The sequence below is a fragment of the Benincasa hispida genome, chromosome 2 (assembly GCF_009727055.1).
Source record: "Benincasa hispida cultivar B227 chromosome 2, ASM972705v1, whole genome shotgun sequence".
NCBI lineage: Eukaryota > Viridiplantae > Streptophyta > Magnoliopsida > Cucurbitales > Cucurbitaceae > Benincasa > Benincasa hispida.
This window is the reverse complement of record NC_052350.1, coordinates 51,749,242-51,765,326: the sequence shown is the minus strand read 5'-3', so window position 1 is coordinate 51,765,326 and position 16,085 is coordinate 51,749,242. Positions and strand designations below refer to the sequence as shown.

General features: G+C 34.1%; 1 protein-coding gene across 3 annotated transcripts; it reads left to right on the top strand.

The window, feature by feature from the left end:
- Positions 1–297: 297 nt before the first annotated feature.
- LOC120071865 lies at positions 298–2,935 on the top strand. Of its 3 annotated transcripts, none has more exons than XM_039024274.1 (7): positions 298–502; positions 572–633; positions 734–817; positions 1,037–1,091; positions 1,365–1,575; positions 2,443–2,493; positions 2,585–2,935. In XM_039024274.1, the coding sequence occupies exons 1-7, from the start codon at positions 391–393 to the stop codon at positions 2,682–2,684; spliced, it is 675 nt and encodes a 224-aa protein (XP_038880202.1). In that variant the 5' UTR covers positions 298–390; the 3' UTR covers positions 2,685–2,935. The 3 variants fall into 3 exon arrangements, with proteins under 3 accessions (XP_038880202.1, XP_038880204.1, XP_038880203.1); XM_039024275.1 differs by having other exon boundaries at positions 301–502; positions 1,440–1,575; XM_039024276.1 differs by lacking the exon at positions 1,365–1,575 and having other exon boundaries at positions 2,585–2,625.
- The last annotated feature ends 13,150 nt before the right edge of the window (positions 2,936–16,085 follow it).

Below are 16,085 nucleotides of genomic sequence, written 5' to 3'. Positions count from 1 at the left end.
TGAAAATTAATCAACATAGTAAAGCATAACAAAACAAAACAAATAAAATAAAATAAAAAGAACCAATCTCATTTATAAAAACTGCATTAAGATACTGCAACTCACTCTACACTCAAACATCGACTTCCAAACTCAACTAAACTCTGTACAATTAACTCTTCAAATAATAATTAATTCAACTCAACTTTCTACTTTTATACATATCATTAATTTTCAAAATATGGTCAATTGACATTATTTTTTAAAAATGGATCGTTTGACATTTTATACCTCCATCGTCCGTATAAATTTCCCAACTAATGGCAATTGCCGCAGTCTCCGGTCTCCGCCTATCTGACTTCAAAATTGGCGTTCTTCATCAAAACGAAGAGCCAGATCGCAGTGTTGAAGATGGCGATCAAGAAGTTAGCAAGAATTTTGATGAAATCTCGGGATAATACGGTGTCTCTTCCCACTCGGGATGATCCGTCCCTTGACGATTTTCGTCCCATTGACAGCCAAGGTAATCGATCCTCTCTGAAGTTCTTTTGCAGAGGTGTTTTTAAACCCTACTTCGGTGTTTGACTTACAGCGCAAGAGGAGATGGTTCGTTCGTTCGAAAGGGCAAATGATCAACAGAGTCTTTTATGGAGGGTATCGAACTATCCTATGATTTTCCGGATTTTTTTAAAGAAAATTAGGGATGCTCATGTCTGATTGTTCTTCTCTGTGTCCAACTCTTCATCATGATCAGACTGTGTTTGCGGTATTTCTTTTTTGCTACGCGGCTTTTCTTCTTTACTCAATCGTTCAGCAGGTTTCTTCTCCGTGGGAGCTGGTATGTCAATTTTGCTGAGAATCTTATTAAATTGCTATCGTGAAATGATGAAATTTCAACTTCTTCTAAGAAGTTAACTCCAATTTCATTGTTCTAGTTCTATATGCTGTTAGTCAGGGATACAGTATTTGTAAAGGATACATTGAGTTTATGCTCTTGGCTCCATCGTTTGTATTATACAGAAGTGCAACTTTTCATGCTTTTTTTCTTCTTCTGCAGCGTTATCATGCTTACTTCATGGAGGACGTTGATTCATGGATGATTATAGCAGCAGGTTTTTCTTACAAATCTCTCCATTAGTTTCAATTCATTATTGCATCATTGATTCTCACCCCTCCGATTTGTTTCAAACGTTAAAGACAAATTCATACCGAAGTTCAATTTTTATTTTCTATAAACCACAACGGTTTTTTGACAATATTGAAATACAAAAGGGGCCACTCGTATCTAATAAACCAATGCCCAATTTCACTTCCTCGTTCTATCGCTGCTGATAAATGCGTTAGATGTATTTTTCCTGCAAATGATGAAGTTTTTTGAACTGTAGCCACCATGTCTTTTAAGTTATGCTGTCAGGCCATGTCTGGGATCTTGTTAATGTCCACAATTGAAAATTCGACAGATTGGGTTGCTATTTTAGCTTGTACATTTTCGATAGTTGGGATTGTGAGCAAGTCAAATTACCACCGACGATGGCTTTGGTGCTCATTCTTTATTGGCATCCTACTCTCAGTTTTCTGGCTATATTTCATGATGAGGTATGGTTTGGAAATTCATAATCTTTTTATCAAAAGTTATGCTTCTAACGGAAGATGTATTGGGTATGACTTTTGACTTGTCAATTAAATTCTCTTTTCCTCGTTTGTTTTTGGATGTAAATACTTTGTTTTGGTTGTTTTACCCTTTTTCTCATAGGCCCCCCAATTACGAAGTGTGTACACTGACACGTTAGCGAGTGAGGAGGGGTGTAGTTACTGGCCCAGAAATTTTGTTAGTTAGAAATGGCCGTAGCCAGGGTACCTAAGGGTGTGTGCTTGCTTGGGGGAGAGTATATGTTATATTGACAATATGTTAGGTAGGGGAATTGAAGATCTGGCTTTGAGATTAATAATATAAACATTCTGCCACTTGAGTTATGTTCTTTTTGGAGGGTATATGGTATATTGAGATATAATAGGTAATCAAACTACCAAATAAACAAAGTGTTTGAGGTACTTGACCCTTCCAATCTTCCTCCTTACCTTCTCACTCTATTTATATAACTAACAAGCCTAACAAATACTCTTAACTAATATCCAAAATGAAACTCTCTAACTAATTACTAATATACACTTAATATTCTTCTAACAGTCTAATATCATTCCTGTAAAAATGTACATGTCTCTCCTGGCAAGATGAAAATTTCATTGCTGAAATATACAAAAACAGGACAGAGACCTGTTTTCAACTAAGCAAGTCAGTTGAGTTACTAACTTACAAGAGGCTATACACCCCTCTTGTAGTGACAGAAGAGATGGCAATAAAAGAGAATATTTCATTACTTGGTGATGGATACTTCTTGTTGGTTTCCCCTTTATAAGGGTATTGATCAATGTTACAGTATGTAATGTTGTATTTTGATGCAGTTTGCCTAGGTTTCGATGGGATGTTATCTGGCGTCCTTTTGGTCCTCTCAGGTAGTTTTTATAAAATGATAATGAATGATTATTTCACTTTGTATTGTACTTTGGAACTCATTCTCTGTTCATACGATTTTGTTTATTGCAGTGGTACTGGAATCTGTTTGTATGTAGATCATTTGCTAGCTGAATCGACCGAGGAAATACGAAAACTTAGAGGCTATATGTATTCTTATAAAGCTAACTGAAAACTGAAGGAACCTCTTATAAATTTGCATTTTATCTCTTGGTCTTACTACCAAGTTGTAACGTTAAAAGTCCCATGAAGTAGAATCTGATTAGCCGATTTTTCCATTTTTCCTATCTACCTAGGGAGGCTTAGTTTTTCACATTTCAGGAAATTTTGTCAAGAGTATAGGTTTTAAAATTTAGGGCAAAATATACTTTTGATCTAAGTTTGGATTTCATATCTATTTGGTCTTTGAGATTTAAAAAGGGATATTTTAGCCTCTGAAACTGGTAAAGTAGTTCAAAATGGGCCATAAAGTTAGTTTGATTATTAGTTGACCGTTAAAAAGTTGATGTGGCAGTCACTGAATGACTGTACAATACTGATGTGGCATTTTTCAGATGAGGTGTCGAAAATAATGAAAATTTATTAGTTTGAGTTAGTTGAGGTGGACTTTCACTTTCCCTCCTCTCTCTTTCTCCTTTCATCTTCTTTCCTTCTTATTGTCGTCTTCTAGCAAACTTGTTGCTACAACCATCGCTACTATGCCGCTGCTAATGCCACAATACCATTGTCGTCTCTTCCATCTAGATATGCAAAAAAGAAAAATGGAAAAGAAAAACATTGATTTACAACTTTAACTTGTTGCGGATCTACAAAATAACAGTGTTTCTTCTTCTTCATATCCAATCTCTCCCTTCTTCCTCTTTATCATTCTCGTCTTCCAGCAAACTCCTCGTGGCCACTACTATGCGATGCCTAAGATCTGCAAAAAAATGTAAAAAAAATTAAAATTTGGATCTTCAATGTTTCATATCTACAAATTAATAGGATTGGTCTGTTTGCCTTACAATATACAGATCTTTTCTTTTTCTTTTATTGTAAATTTGGGTAGCAACGGTACCATGATATTGATAGCAATGGATCTTCATTACTCATTGCTTTCAAGCAAAGAGGCGTTGACTACATTTAGTCCAATTATTTNTCTTTAATTTAAAATTTTGGAGAAATTTTTTTAAAAAAAACTTATAATTAAATTTCCAAACCCAATCCACTAAATTGTTTTCCATGAGCTCTTCAGTTGTCTTCTGGTTATTAGTTCCATCAACATTTGATTTATATATTAACTCCGAACTCCTGTAGCGATTAGTCTGAAGAAGAAGAAGAGAGGTGAGAGAAGGGAGGAAAGTGAAAGGTCCACCTTAATAAAATAAGCCAATAAAATTTCATTATTTTTACACCTCATTTTTAAAAAAATGCCACATCAGTATTACGGTCATTCATCACTGCCATATCAACTTTTTTAACGATCAGCTAACGGTCAAACTAATTTTAGGGACCATTTTGAATTATTTTTCAAACTTCAAGGGCTTAAAGTGTTCCATTTTAAACCTGAAAGTCTAAATAGACATATTTTAAATCTGAAAAACTAAATAGACATGAACTCTAAACTCCATGGACTAAAAGTATATTTTACCATAGAATTTACTATTAATCAAAAAGACATAAATAGACAAAATTTTGAAGACCAAATATTACTTGCGACCTTACATAAATGTTGTCTATTTAGGTTTTTTAAAAAAATCAAAATTTTAAAATCTTAAAATTCCATTTTTTGTTTTAAATTTGAAGGAATTTCTATTTTTGATGATAATTTTGAAACATTTTTGAATGATAAATTATCTGAGAAATGATTTTAAATAAAAAAATCGCTAAAAATATTTTTAAAAATATAACAATATTTAAAATAGCAAAATGAAATTTTGTTGTCATTTTACTATATTTGTAAATATGTTTACCATTATGCTATATATGAAAAGACCCCTAATATTTTTATTTTAGAAAGAATAAATATATTTTTTCAATTTAGAGCAAAGTTGATATGACTCTGGAACTGTAAATATTTTTTCGGTGTTTCAAAATGTTAAACTAGGTTTTGAGTTTAGTTTTTATCGGGTTTTATGCCCTATAACTCGTAGATAGTAAATGTAATATTTGATCAATCAAAAGTGTTATTAATGTTTATTGCAATAAATAGCTATTGTTTATCTTGTATTTATCTTGTCTAAATAACCCTAATCTAATAAACTAACATCCTAGACTGTTTTATGAGTCTTGAACTGTATGTGGAGACATATGGGGATCAACGTTCAAGATACAGCCTAAAGGGTCTATAGTATATGGATAGGACTGGGTACCTTATCCTGGTGACACTATGGATACGATCTACTTTGTATTTGATACAAATGCAATGATCCAACGCATTCATGTAGGGGACATGCGAGTGAGGTATCCTATACAATGAGTTTTCATAAGAACAGACCACGAAATAGTAACCACTAGATGTAACTTTGTTGACTAGTTAGGTTTCTATTTCATTAAGATGACCTAGGCAACTTAGTTTTAAACCTAAATGAGTTATGGCTCCTGGTCATGAGAGATTGTCCTTTGATTTGTATGGGTGAAAGTGACCAGTTCGTCGATTCAAGAAGCCTACCATTTTAGGGACAAGCCCGAGTGGGGAGCTGGAAACATAATTTCATGAAATGGAATTCACTCCTTCCCGACTTTAGGGTAAGTAGATGAGTGTTCCCTTAAATGGTGTCTCCGAGACTTGAACAAAGAGTCCTACCCTCTCACTGGTCCGAGAAGGGTTTCTATTTAATGGTTGGACCATAAATAGGTTGTTCATTAGAGGAACACTGGTACTTAAGAATACAAAGGTAACTTAGGGTAAAATGTTAATTTGACCAAACTGGTGTTACGAGCACTTAATGAAGGACTAACTTGTTGTCATTGATCTATATCCGTGGACATAGAAATATATCTGCAGTGAGAAGAGTGCAACTATGGATCTTTAATGGAGTGTACCCACAGTTAACGAATATTGTTTAATTGTTAATGAGTTTAGCCAATTAATCTCATATCGTTGGAGCAGTAAATCCATGAGGTCCCCTTTCTAGCTCATAAAGGTATTGAGTAACTATACTTTGAATAGAGCTTGAAATATTCAAATTCACTTAGGGAAATAATATATGTATAATGATACATTATAATATAAAGTTTATATTTTAATTAAACTTTATAATATAAATTTATTTTTTTGATATGATTCAAAATTAACTTATGGGGAATTAAATATTTGAAAGAATTTAAATATTAATGAATTAGATTCATATTGAAACTATAGGTTACAATTAATGTGTATTTGATGCACCTTAAAACTATAGGTTATGGGAGAAATACAATTGAATATAATTCAAATGTAAGTCAAATTAAATATTTGATGTTTAATTTAGAGAAAATTTAATTGGAGAATTAAATAATTATTATGTTTTATTTTATTTTATTTTATTTATCAATTGAATTTAAACTATAGATTATGTGAGAGATGTTTCGTTTAATATGATCTAAATAAAATCATTAATTGAATTAGATTTAATTCATGTTTAATTATTTATTTATTAATTAATAATTAATTAATTAGATAATTACCACGTAGGAGAGATATCTATTGTTCCACATTTCTCTCCCTCTCTATCTCGATTGATAAAAAAAAATTGGTTTTTGATCAAAGAAAAGAAACAATCCTGCACGTTCTCGCTTTTTACTTCTCTCAGAAAAATCCTCATGCTTCTTTTCTTTTTCCCAATTTAATGGGTTCCCACAAACCAAAATTTACCAAATGTTTCTAAGAGGATAGGAAAGTTACTTTTTTTAGTGGTGTTCTAAAATCGGAATTGGATTCTCATTTGGTTGTAAAGGTTTTCTATCCATTTTATGTGATTTTTAAGCATGCTTAACCTGGGTATTTCAGAAATCCCAAATTGATAATGAATCTTGGTGTTGTATTTTCTGTTATGAGAGGGCTTTCATCCCTACAATTGGTATCAAAGCCTTCTCATAAATTAATTAAGATTCTAAAATTTGCACTGGGTTTGGATGGGATTAATTGGATTGTGAATGTATATTACGAATGAATGTTTATTGTATTTTTTGCCTTGGATTTACATGTCTTTTATTTGATCAATTGTAAAGGCCCCGGTATTTTTGGGTGTTTTAATTATGTAAATCGAGTCTTTGGAACTCTGTGTCTAGAATTAGGACCCTTAGCGATGCAAATCGAGACTAATTCTGCAACATTCTTTGATTAGTTGTAAAGGCCCTAGTGGTTTGAGCGTTTTAATTATGTAAATCGAGTCTTTGAAAGTCCGTGTCTAGAATTAGGACCCTTGGCGATGAAGATTGAGACCAATTCTGCAAAATTCCGTTGAACAGAGGCTAGAAATTGAAAAAAAAAACTAAAAAGAAATAAAAAAAAAAAAAGGAAATGGTGTTGTAGGAAGCAGAAGGCATGACGTCAATAGAGACCTGGTTCAAGATGTTGGATCCGGTTCAAGCCAATTCATTTTGGTTCAAGCTGGTTGAGTCCGGTTCTATGCTATTTTGGCTTGGTTGCGTTTTTGGGTCCAGTTCAAAGAAATTTGAGTTGGTCTGGTCCAGTTTTAGAGTGGCAGAAGTTTATTTTAGGATAAATTAGCATAATTATTGTAATTTAATTGTTTTATTTATCCTAGGGGCCAAAATTACCGGTTCATTTACTATTTAAATGTTTTATAGATGTCATTTAGATAAATCTCACCATATGTTAAGCATGTTCATGCATTTTAATACATTATAAGTACTATAATGTATGGTATTGATGCATAATATATATTTAATTTTATGAGTAATTTAATGTAATTATTATCTTAAATTAATGAAATTAATAAAGCATGAAGCATGACATTACTTAGTTTAAATATAAAAGTTATATTTAATTGAATGTCTTGAGCATGCTTGTTTAGCTTTCATGATTGGCTTTAATATAAAGTGTCATGTTAATAAAATTATGAAAATCAAAGATGCATTGAGTATGAAACATCCATAGTATAAATATAAATGTTATATTTTTCATGCAATGCATATAGTATGGATTATTTAATTAATTAGAATATAATTATTAATTAAATTAAACTATAGAGAGAATGATTATAGGGCTAATCATTAAAATTTGAAAATGTTTTTAAAAATTAATTATTAGAAACCGTCAATCCATAGTTAAGAATTGCATGCAAACATAGGATCATAGGATAATTAATTAATTTTAAATTGTTTAAAATTAATTAGACCTAAGATCATTTTAATTCTAATAGGATTAGAATTATATCTTACTTAGTTTTTAAATAGTTAATGAACTAAGTAGGAAAAACATTACTATGATTATAAGGAAATTCTACCAGGTAGGTTTTGTCTAGGCTTGAGGTATTTAAGTTAACGGTTTACCGAACACCTCCTACCTAGGAACTAACCTAGAACTTGAGTTGAATTAATCATAGTTTAATGTTAGCATGAAATGTTACCTGGGAACTAACCTAGAAAATAGTGTAAAAGACCTTTTTGTAAGAGTTATAATAGGCATAGACTTAGATAGATTGACTTAGTTGGATTTATCTAAGTTAAATAACTCTAAAATACAGTAGGACACTTTAGTGGGAGAAAAAGTACAAAATGAGATATTTATATCAAATTTTACTCCTATGTCCCTGTATGTTCACAACGTGAGATCCATGCTTAACTTCATGTCGTCTTGGGTGCGACCTCCCTTTGGAAAGTGTTTGCATGGGTTAATAACAAGATGAGTGGGGAAAGTGTCTATAGTAAGTGAGAGCGGGACGCGTGCCAACGTATACTTCGATCTCCACTCCTAGGTCACACTGTGAGATTCCCATGATCTGCCTGCATGTTGTCCTGGAGCAACCATCCCTTCAGAGAGTCCGATTATAGGTTTCAGAACACGATGAACTTCTGAAAAGGATAGGGTCACTTAGGTTAATTACCAACAATTGTCTTTCCTAACAGTAGCATCTTGGTGCATACTTCTGGGATCTAAAAATGGGAGGGTTACATTTACAGGGATGAGTTAAAAGTTAACAATCCTTGATCGAACAATTGTAGCTAATTTCTATAGAAATATGAGTTATTATGGTATTAGAATTAGTTGAAAATTGTCTCATTTCAGAGGAGGAGTGGTTGATCACCCTTCGGTTGTTGTTGTTGCTCTAAACCCCTGAAGCATTATTGCAAAAACTAAATCAATAGTTTACTAAGATTCTTTGATTACTTTTTTTGCTACATTGATTGGATAGCTTGCAATTGTTTGCTCGTATGATAGGTTAAGACAAAGATAACCAATACGGTTAATGTTTGTTTTTTATTTTCAGCAATGTCTTCCTACACTACTTAAACATGAAAAATTTACTGGCAAAAATTACTCTATATGGAAGTCCAACTTGAATATGGTTTTTGTTATTGCCGATCTGCGGTTCTTCTTATCGGAGGATTGTCCTCTGGCCCTACTCGTAATGCATCCCAAGCTACAAAGGATGATTATGACCAGTGGATAAAGGCCAACAAAAAGGCACGCGTCTACATCTTGGCAAGCTTATCTGAAGTTTTTTCCAAAAAGCATGAGGTCATAGTAACTACCAAGGAGATTATGGAATCTCTCTAGAAGATGTTTGGACAACCGTTCTATCAGCTCCACCATGATGTCCTCAAATACATTTACAACTATCGCATGAAAGAGGGCACATCTGTTCAGGAACACGTCTTGGACATGATGGTCCAATTTAACGTGGTAGAGGCAGAGCGCCCAAGAGGGTACTCTGGAGCAACGTTTGAAAGTGCTCGACCTTGTTCATCCTTTCAGCTAAGTATCCCGCTCTTTCCTTGAGTAGACAACACAAAGAAGGTTAGATGCGTTCCATCATGAGGGAATATCCTAGACTCTCCCAAGTCGTAAGCGAGAACATGCCCAATCTATCATAGCCAACTCGTTTGCTTCTATCGTCAAGCACTACTCAAAGGGACAGGGTTAGAAGGAAATGGAACTAAGGAATAGACCAAGAGTTTGATGAATGTCGGAGAGTCTCAACCGATAATCGAAGGTAATGAGAAAGGAAAGCAAGTTTAGCACATTTCCATACTTGGGGTTGTCAAGCAAAGGGAGACCTTCTTTTCAGTACTCTATATAAATAGAAGAAAAAGAATTTCCATCTCGCTCTCGTGGACCTCAAGGTTCAGTCGCACAATCAGGTTATGTTCATCATGGAATCTCTTCCGAAGAGTTTCCTACAATTTCGCAACAATGCGATGATGAACAAAATCCAATATAACCTGACCAATCTCTTTAATGAGCAACAAACTTTCTAGTCACTTATGAAAAATAAGGGACCAGTTGAAGAATAGGTGAACGTTGCCCATTCCAAAAGGAAGTTTCAGAAGCGCTCATCCTCTGGAACTAATTTTGTTCCTCGATCTTCTACTTTGAAGAAGATTCAGAAGAAGAGAGAAGATAAGGGGAAAGCTTTCATCGCTGCTGTAAAAGGCAAAAGAAAGGCTAAGGTGGCTAACAAAAGCAGGTGTTTCCACTGTAACGTAGATGGACGCTGGAAAAGGAATTGCCTTAAGTACCTCACCAAGAAAAAAAAGACAGATACAATTTACTTGTTTTAGAAACATGTCTTGTGCAACATTATGAGTTTGCCTAGATACTTGATTGGGGAGCAACTAATCATGTTTGTTCTTTTTACAGGGAAATAGTTCCTTTCAGCAACTGGAAGAATGTAAAATGACGCTCAAGCTTGGAATGGGAGATGTCGTTTCAACCAGTGCAGTGGAAGCTACAATGTTATTTTTTAGAGATAGATTTGTTTTTCTTAAGGATTTGTATATTGTACCAATAATTAAGAGAAATTTAGTTTCTATCTCTTGTCTACTTGAACAATCTTACATTGTAAACTTTCAAAGTTATGGAACGTTCATTCTTAAAAATGGTATACTTATATGTTTAGCTAAAATAGAAAATAACTTGTATGTATTAAGACCAACCGAAACAAAAAACAATTTTATATCATGAGATGTTTAAAACTGCTGAAACTTAAAGTAAAAGGCAGCATATTTCTTTTAAAAATAACAACACCTATCTTTGTCACTTAAGACTAGGTCACATAAACCTCGATAGGATTGGGTGTTTGGTTTAGAATGAACTTCTAAATGAATTAGAAGATGATTTATTACTTCCATGTGAATTGTGTCTTGAGGGAAAAATTACCAAAAGATTTTGAGTGGAAAAGAGGGCCAAAGAACCCTTAGAGTTAATACATTCAAATCTCTGTGGCCTAATGAATGTAAAAGCTCGAGGAGGATACGAATATTTCATCTCTTTTATAGATGAATATTCAAGGTATGGTTACTTATACCTGATAGGGCATAAGTCTGAAGCTCTTAAAAAATTCAAGGAATTTAAAGCTGAGGTTGAAAACCTATTAGGTAAAAAAAATTCAAACATTTCGATCTGATCAAGGTGCAGAGTATATGAATAAAAAATTCTAGGACTATATGATAGAACATAGAATCTAGTCCCAACTCTCAGCTCCTGGTATACCACAACAAAACGGTGTATCGGAAAGGAGAAATAGAACCTTGTTAGACATGGTTCGTTCAATGATGATTAGTTTCTTAGCTCGTTTTAAGGGAATGAAATAGAAAGTGCAGCTCACATCCTGAATAATGTTCCCTCGAAGAGTGTTTCTAAAACACCTTTCAAGTTATGGAGGGGGCGTAAACCTAGTTTGTGCTACTTCAAGATCTGAGGTTGTTTAAGACACGTGCTTGTGACAAATTCTAAGAAACTGGAACCTCGTTTAAGGTTGTGCCAATTTGTTGGTTACCCAAAGGAAACGAGAGATGATATTTTCTACGATCTACAAGAAAATAAAGGTGTTTGTATTGAAAAACGCTACTTTCTTGGAGGAAGACCACATGAGGGATCACAAACCACGTAGTAAGTTAGTATTAGAAGAAGCTACTGACAAGTCAACAAAATTTGTTGGTGATCCTTAAACAAAAATTGATGAAGGAGTTAGTTTTTTAAGTCTGTCTTGTCCTTTTGAATCGTTGAGAGTGTCTCGACGCAGTGGGAGGATTGTATCACAGCCTGACCGTTACTTGGGTTTAACTAAATCTCAAGTCGTCATATCTGATGATGGCATTAAGGATCCATTGTCATATAGACAGACAATGAATGACGTAGATAAGAAGCAATGGGTTATAGCCATCGACATTGAAATGGAATCGATGTACTTCATCTCAGTATGGGAACTTGTAGATCTACTTTAAGGGTAAAACCCATAGGGTGCAAATGGATCTATAAGAGAAAGAGAGATGCAGCTAGGAAGGTACAAACCTTCAAAGCTAGACTCATAGCAAAGGGTTATACCTAGAGAGAAGGGTTGACTATGAGGAAACCTTTTCTTCTATTGCTATGTTAAAGTCTATAAGAATTCTCTTGTTCATAGCCATATATTATGACTATGAAATATAGCAAATGGACATTAAGACTGCTTTTTTTAATGATAATTTTGAAGAGAATATCTTTATGTCTCAGCCTGAAGGGTTCATAGTCCAAGGTCAGGGAGCAAAAGGTTTGCAATCTAAATCGATCCATTTATGGGTTGAAACAAGCGTCCAGGTCTTGGAACATTAGATTTGATACTTGGATAAAATCTTTTAGTTTTGACCAAAATGTTGATGAGCCTTATGTATACAAAAAGATCAACAAGAATAAAGTAGCTTTTTTAGTACTTTATGTGGACGATATTCTACTAATTGAGAATCATGTAGGGTACCTTACTAAAGTGAAAAACTGGCTAGCGGCCCAATTCCAAATGAAAGACTTGAGAGAGGCACAGTATGTTATTGGGATCCAAATTATTAGGGATCATAAGAACAAAACATTGGTATTGCCTCAAGAAGCATATATCAACAAAATGTTAGCTCGATATTTGATGCAGAACTCCAATAAGTGTTTATTACCTTTCAGGGATGGGGTTCACTTGTCTAAGGAACAGTGTCCTAAGACACCTCAAGAAGTTGAAGATATGAGACGTATTCTTTATGCCTCAACTGTGGGCAGCTTAATGTACGTTATACTCTACACTAAGCCTGACATATTTTATGTTGTGGAAATAGTCAGTAGGTACTAGTCTAATCCAAGGTTAGACCACTGGATGGCGATTAAGAACATTCTTAAGTATCTTCGGAGAATGAGGGACTACATGCTAGTGTATGGGGCTAAGGATTTGATCCTTACAGGGTACACCACTCTGACTTACAGATTGACAAGGATTTTAGGAAATCTATGTCAAGGTCAGTGTTCACCCTTAATGAGGGATCTGTAGTTCGGAGAAGCATCAAGCAGGATACATTTCATACTCCACTATGGAGGCTGAGTATGTAGCTACTTGTGAAGTAGCTAAGGAAGTAGTTTGGCTCAAGAAGTTCCTAACAAATTTGGAAGTTGTTCTAGATATGAACTTACCTGTTACATTATAGTATGACAATGATGGGGCAATAGTTGACTCGAAAGAACCTCGTAGCCACCAATGAGAAAAGCATATAGAGAGGAAGTATCACCTAATACGGGAAATAGTGAAACAAGGAAACGTTATTGTCATGAAGATCACTTCAGAGCACAACATCACTGATTCATTTACGAAGGCCCTCTCGGCTAAAGTATTCGAGGGTCATCTAGAGAGTCTAAGTCTACAAGACACGTATATAGTTTAATCTAGGGCAAGTGGGAGATGTATAATGGATATAAGGATGTCCTAGTTTATTGTATTTGTATATGTACTTTTCATGTAATATAATTATACATTTGACATTTTTAGTTTTGGATTATTTATTGTATATACATTCCACTAACTAGAATTTTAGTTCAAGTGGGAGTTTATTGGATTTTACGCCCTAAAACTCGTAAATAGTAAATGTAACATTTGACCAATCATTAATAAAGTGTTATTAATGTTTATTGAAATAAATATTTATTGTTTATCTCGTATTTATCTTGCCTAAATAACCCTAATCCAATAAACTATCATCCTAGATTGTTGTGTGAATCTTGAACTGTATGTGGAGACATATAGGGATCAGCGTACAAGATACAGTCTAAAGGGTCTATAGTGTTGTGATTGGTGTCCTAATTCTCCTGGAGTCTCATTGTTTTGTAAAGATACACATTGTTTAATGAATAAAATAAGTGTTATTTAATTCTGGCATTTACTCATATCTAATAAAAAAGCTTCTTGGTTATCTTATGTTAACTTAAGTATGTATATGTGATATACAAGTGGATCATGCCTTAAGTGATAACCTAAATGGGTCTATAGTATAAGGATTAAGGTGGGATACCTGATCCTGGTGACACTACGGATACGGCCCGCTTTGTAGAGGTTTGCAAGTGTTGTAAACTAACTATAAATGGTAGATCCTGACAATTTATGTGGAGACGTGCGAGCGGGGGTGTCCTATACAAAGAGTTTGTATAATACCTGGACCACAAGATGACTAGACACCGTATATAACGTCATTGATACTAAAGACTTGCATCTCACCTAAACGACCAAGGTGACACGACCTCAATCCTGAGTGTTTTGGGAACTCCTGCCTTTGAGGGCGGTCCTTTGATTAGTATGGGTGAGAGTGGCCATATTGCCATCTCAACATGCCTACCTTTTTGGAGACTTGTCTGATCTGGGAGCTGAGAACTCAATCCACAAGATGGAATTCACTTCTTTCCCGGAGCAGGGATAAGTAGAGAGATTGCTCCCTTAAGGGTCGATTTCGTGGCTTGAACATAGTGGCCACAGCTTCTCTTTGGAAGAAAAGACTCAGTCATAGTAGGACTATGACTTATGTTCATTAGAGGGATCAATGGTACTTAAGGAGTTAGATGTAACTACAGGGTCATAACATTTATTGGTCAAGCTGTACTTACGAGCGATCTGTGAAGGGTTGTCGCACTTCTGATTGGTTAAGATGGACACATAATATATCTGTGGTAAGGAGAGTTCAGTTATCGGTCTTTAGTGGAGTGCCTGGCAGTTAACTGATGGTGGATCCCGTGACTAAAAAGTTTAGTCAGTTATTCACATACCGTTAGAGCTTCGAGCTACAGGTTCATAAGGTCCCTTTGGTAGCTCAATGGATTCAGTTGAGGATCAGTTCTTGGTGTTGATTTGAAATGTTCATTCATGATTGTAATTTGGAATGATCTATTTTCCGCTGCTTATGGAAATCTCGGATTCGATTTCCTTCATATAGTATATGGATAAAGCTGAGTACCTTATCCTAGTGACACTATGGATACGGTCCACTTTGTATTTGATACAACTGCAATGATCCAACACGTTCGTCAGACCACGAAATAGTAACCACTAGATGTAACTCCGTTGACTAGTTAGGTTTCTATTTCACTAGGATGACCTAGGCAACTTAGTCTTAATCCTAAATGAGTTATGGACTCATGTTCATGAGGGATTGTCTTTTGATTTGTATGGGTGAGAGTGGTCATTTTGCCGACTCAATAAGCCTACCATTTTGGGGACAAGATCGGGCGGGAGCTGGGAACATAATTTCACGAGATGGAAATCATCCTTCCCTATTCACGAGATGGAAATCATCCTTCCCGAGAGGGTTTCTGTTTAATGTTTTGGACCATAAACAGGTTGTTCAAGGATACAGAGGTAACCTAGGAGTAAAACGGTAATTTGATCCGTTACAAATAGGACTAATTTATCCATGGATACAGAAATAGCAACTATAGGTGGAGTATATCATTCCCTTCCTAGTTCGTTAAGAGAATCTATAGATTCATTCCCTTCCTAGTTCGTTAAGAGAATTGAGGTAACTATGTTTTGAATAGAGTTTGAAATATTCAAATTCACTTAGAGAATTAATATAATGTATAATGATACATTATAATATAAAGTTTATATTTTAATTAAATGTTATAATATAAATTTACTTTTGCTTATGATTTAAAATTAATTTGTGAGAGAATTAAATATTTGATCAATCAGTTATAAAGTATTATTAATATTTATTGCAACAAATAGTTAATTTTTATCTTATATTTATCTTGTCTAAATAACCCTAATCCACATCTTAGACTGTTATAAATATTTAGTAAAAAATTAAAAATATTTAACAAAAGAATTTGAGGTTAGTTTAAATCTCTAAATCTGTGAAAATTGTAACACAAAACCTAAAACTAAATTGAAATCAAAATCAGATGAAAATTAAACTCAAAATCTAAAGAAAAAAAAAAAAAAGTAATTTGTATCATAACTGCTCGCCATAAGACACAGTCCATGATAAGTTCTGTCGATGGCAAGATGTGTAAAGAAACTGTACACGGAATATATTTTTTGACCTAAAGAAACTCAAGTTTTATAGTGATTTACTAACAATGTTTGACCCTGCCGTTTACAGCTTGTTTGAATTAACAAGGAAAAAAAAGTACTTTTTCAAAGGT

What these genes read in the sequence shown, in the direction of transcription:
- LOC120071865 (XM_039024274.1), top strand. Translation starts at nt 391, where the DNA reads ATGGCGATCAAGAAGTTAGCAAGAATTTTGATGAAATCTCGGGATAAT. An exon ending in TCGTCCCATTGACAGCCAAG is followed by an intron (nt 503 to 571) that starts GTAATCGATCCT and finishes TTTGACTTACAG; the next exon opens with CGCAAGAGGAGATGGTTCGT. An exon ending in AACAGAGTCTTTTATGGAGG is followed by an intron (nt 634 to 733) that starts GTATCGAACTAT and finishes CATCATGATCAG; the next exon opens with ACTGTGTTTGCGGTATTTCT.